The sequence below is a fragment of the Gossypium hirsutum genome, chromosome A06, assembly GCF_007990345.1.
Source record: "Gossypium hirsutum isolate 1008001.06 chromosome A06, Gossypium_hirsutum_v2.1, whole genome shotgun sequence".
Classification (NCBI taxonomy): Eukaryota; Viridiplantae; Streptophyta; class Magnoliopsida; order Malvales; family Malvaceae; genus Gossypium; species Gossypium hirsutum.
This window is the reverse complement of record NC_053429.1, coordinates 70,117,046-70,121,294: the sequence shown is the minus strand read 5'-3', so window position 1 is coordinate 70,121,294 and position 4,249 is coordinate 70,117,046. Positions and strand designations below refer to the sequence as shown.

The 4,249-nt window shown below is 38.6% G+C and overlaps 1 protein-coding gene across 1 annotated transcript; it reads right to left on the bottom strand.

Moving 5' to 3' along the window:
• Positions 1 to 1,081: 1,081 nt before the first annotated feature.
• LOC121230515 (uncharacterized) lies at positions 1,082 to 1,891 on the bottom strand. The gene is made up of 3 exons (XM_041115414.1): positions 1,808 to 1,891; positions 1,393 to 1,697; positions 1,082 to 1,334 (listed from the first exon to the last, which is right to left on the bottom strand). Exons 1-3 carry the CDS (start codon positions 1,889 to 1,891, stop codon positions 1,082 to 1,084), a joined length of 642 nt encoding a protein of 213 aa, XP_040971348.1.
• Between the last annotated feature and the right edge of the window lie 2,358 nt (positions 1,892 to 4,249).

Below are 4,249 nucleotides of genomic sequence, written 5' to 3'. Positions count from 1 at the left end.
CCTGTTCCGACTTTGGAAATTCATTATAAATTAACCAGAGATAATTAGGAGGCATGCCATATATTTATAGATTCCTCTCTGAGTCCAGTTTCTATAGAAACAAACGGCATCAGTATTGAAGCTCTGTGCAGGGAGATATCCAAGTCGTAATGCGCAAAGGTCAGTGTAGTCGATCCCTGTAACGTGGGAGACTTTGACTAATAAAATGTACTAATTGACCTGACCAAAAATTCTAGAAAAAATATGTAGATGGGAATATGAGTCTAGTTTCAGGGAAAATTTACGAAACTGATTTTTGAGTTGTGAAACTCAAGATATGATTTTTAAGGTGACAGTGATGCAGTTAGCCAACTGCCTGGAAATTTTTAAAACGGATTGTGCAAAGAAGTGATATAAGTCTGCAAACCCCTCGTGTCCGACTCCGGCGACGGACTCGGGTACGGGGTGTTACAAAAAATATCTCTCCTTGAACCTCCAAGGGTACATCCTTAAACAGTTTATTCACTCTCACTGACTGCCCCAATGGACTTAACACCGTAACCTCACTCGTAGAGATTTCAACCATCACACCCAAAGTCTCAAATACAGTGCATGCTATAAAATTTTTCGTAGATCAAACATCAATCAATGTAGTGTAAGGTACATTATGGATAAAGAACGTGCTCGTAATAACATCAAGAGTGTCTCCGTCCTCTCGGCAGTGTGTAGCATAAGCCAGAACTGGTAGCCTCGCCTCAGTATGACAAGCACCTCTGCCCGGTGCACCACGCCCATGACCCATACCATTTCCACCTCTAGCCTGACCACGGCCTCTTAGTGGCTGTTGAACACCTCTCGGTGGCTAAACAATACCCATACCAGTAGCTTGCATCTGATTGGGCCTCCGTGGACAATCTCTGATGCGATGCTCCAAAGAACCACACCTCAAACATGCCCCGATCCATTTCCAACACTCGCTCTGATGGCGTCTCCCACAACCAGCACAAGAATACGGCCCAAAAGCAGCAACAAGGGGCCCAAATCTGACTGGCCCATTAACTCTGGCCTTTTTCTTAGGCCTCACAGCTGCACTTAAGGGCTCCTAAACCCTCTTATTCCTTCCCGTGTCTTTCTCACGATTCTGGCACTCAGCGCGCTTCACATTCTCAGTGATCTTCACTTTTTCCACTAACACAGCAAAATCTTGCTCCCTCTGAAGAGCTATCAGAACTCGTAGATCATCTCTGAGGCCGTCCTCAAAACGAACACAGTGCTCATATTTAGTCGCCACCATCCCACGCGCATAGCAGCTAACTTGCAGAAACTCAGACTCATATTCAGCTACTGATTTATCCCTTGAGTCAAATTCAGGAACTCACTTCTCCGGGATCCACATAACTAGCGCCCACATACTTTACTTGGAATGCAGTCTTGAAAAATTCCCAAGTCAACCGATCGGGTTGAGTACCCTCTTTAACTGTAAGCCACCACTGATAGGCTTCATCTCGTAGCGACAACACTGCGCCTTTTAATTTCTGCTCTGGAGTGCAATCGAGGTCATCCATGATTTTCTCTGTGGCCTCAATCCAATACTCAGCCACATTGGGGGCAACTCCAGCGATACCCCTAAACATCTCAGCGCTACTAGACCTGAGTCGTTCCATCACCAACCCACGGCCCACAGAACCAGTATTAAGCCCAGCGACCCTTTCCAAAATCTATAACATAGCCTGGAACAGTGCGTCGTCCCCAGCTGCACGATCGTGTGACCCAGTCTCAGTCATAGGTGAAGCCGATGCCTTCCTAGCTTCATCATTAGGCATATGACCTGATGCTGAAGACCCAGCCCGAGCACCTCTACGGCTTCTGTAGCGGCCTCTTGTACCCCTTCCACAAGTACCCTGATGCTCATTATCGTATTACGCTTTATCTGTATTAACAGTTTTATGCATCAGTTTTATTTTTTTCAACGAAACTACGTTTTTCGAAATTCGCTTCAATGTGACATCGCAGATTTGGTCGTAACGTCTAGGCCGGATTTGGGGTGTTCACATCACATATATATACATTCATAAATTAGTAGTAACATTATGTGTATATATATATGTATGTATAATTCTATACCTACGAACTTACCTCGAGATTTATAGTTCTAAAACGAGGCCGACGACTAATCTAACACACTAGCTTTTCCTCTGTTTAGATTCGTTTGATTCATTTTTGGATCTAAATAATAATTTTTCATTCAATTAATACAATTATAGCACATAAATAATTTGTCTAATACAATTAAGTCCTTCTATAAACATTTTACAAATTTATCCCAATATTTTACCTTTTATGCAATTTATCCCCAAAACTTGCAAATTTACCATTTTTAGTTAAAAATTCATGCTAACTGATTTTCATAGGGTTCATAAACAACCCATTTTTATCATCATTTCACAATATTTACCTTGAATTTTACTATTTTCACAATTTAATCCCTAATCATTAAATTTATTAAAATCAATTAACAAAATACTTATAATTAACACCTAATACTTCAAATTCATCATTTAACATCTAACATCACAAAGATTAATCAATGGTAACATTCAAAATCTTTAACAGTTTCAAAAATAAAGGTATGGGCTAGCTGGACTTAGTTGAAACGATCTCAAAACATAAAATTATTAGAAACGGATGAAAATTAGCTTACCATGCAAGAATATAACCATGGAAAATCTTTAAAAATGGCTTCTCATGTTATGTTTTCTTATTTCGGTGGAAGATGATGAATAAAAAAACATTTGGTTTTTATTTTACTTAATTTAACATATTAAATTAATTAAAATTATTTTAACAAAAAAACAATTCATTTAACACAAGCATTGTCGTCCACTACATTACTCTAGGGTCTAATTTCCCTTTAGATCCCTAAACCAACATTAATTAAAAAAGGAGATAATTAAGCTATTAGATACTGACGTAATTTACCCCATTTCTAACAGTAGTTGGGTAAGTCCAATGCAAGTCAAGCCCAAGAAAATAGGCATGACAGTAAAGAAAAATGCTGAGGGCAATCTAGTACCCACTCGAGTACAAAATGGGTGGCGTGTCTGCATTGATTATAATAAGTTGAATTCATATACTAGAAAAGACCATTTCCCTCTTCCTTTTATAGATCAAATGCCTGACCATTTAGCTGAAAAAACTTATTATTGTTGTCTTGATGGATACTCAAGTTTTTTCCAAATCCCAGTTGCACTAGAGGACCAAGAAAAGACCACTTTCACATGCCTATTTGGCACATCTGTGTATAGGAGGATGCCATTCGAACTTTGTAACGCGCCGATCACCTTCCAAAAATGCATGATGAGTATATTTTTTTGAATATGTAGAAAACATTGCTGAAGTTTTTATGGATGATTTTATTGTGTATAGGAACTCTTTTGATGAATGCCTTAAAAATCTCACGAAAATTTTAAGTAGATGCATAAAATTTAATCTTGTCTTGAATTACAAGAAATGTCATTTTATGGTAGACAAAGGTTTAATTCTAGGATATATAGTTTCAGCTAAAGTGATGTATGCACACCCGGGGCTCCCTCAAGTGCATATCAAGATTCAATTGAGCTTCCAAAAACACCCATAACTCGAGCTTCTGCTAAGCATTTCCTAGAAGTTGTTTTAGCTTCTAATGCAAAACCTTCGTTTGAAACAAGGGCCAATGCTCACAAAATCAGCTCGAAGCAACTATCTGAAGAACCCATGCATTGCTGGCAAGCTGATCTAGCTCATTTCCAGCTCCTCGAGCTCCGTCCAGCTCAACTCAGCTTCTTTGAGCTCATTTCAGCTTGTTTGAGCTCAACCAAGCTTACTTTCAGCTCGTTCTTTATTTCAATAAATTAAACTAAGTTTTAGTTTTATACTAATTAGTTTGCTACAACTCAATAACGAAAATCCTAGCTCAAATAAGTTCATTAAATGTTTTCACTTAGTTTGAGCTAGCCGAACTTAATGCTACTACCTAGTCTTTAATTAATGTGTTTAGTTTAGCTTAACATGATATTAATGATGTCTAGTTCATGCTCTTAACATGTTCAGCCGAATATACATTAGGATTTAATGTGTTCATGTTTCTTGTAGGTTCAACCGAATGTATTGAGTACATTAAATGAGATTCATGCACGGCTAGGTACATGGATTATGAGAGTTCATGCATGAACAATTTTATGCATGGTGAGCTGGCTATTGGTGATCCCTAAGTAACCTTTTGGCCAAGAGT

Coding starts and splice junctions, on each gene's coding strand:
- LOC121230515 (XM_041115414.1), bottom strand. CDS start 1,891: ATGAGCATCAGGGTACTTGTGGAAGGGGTACAAGAGGCCGCTACAGAA. Junction 1,698..1,807: donor GGCTGGGTCTTCAGCATCAG/GTCATATGCCTA, acceptor GCTATGTTATAG/ATTTTGGAAAGGGTCGCTGG. Junction 1,335..1,392: donor AAGACTGCATTCCAAGTAAA/GTATGTGGGCGC, acceptor ATTTGACTCAAG/GGATAAATCAGTAGCTGAAT.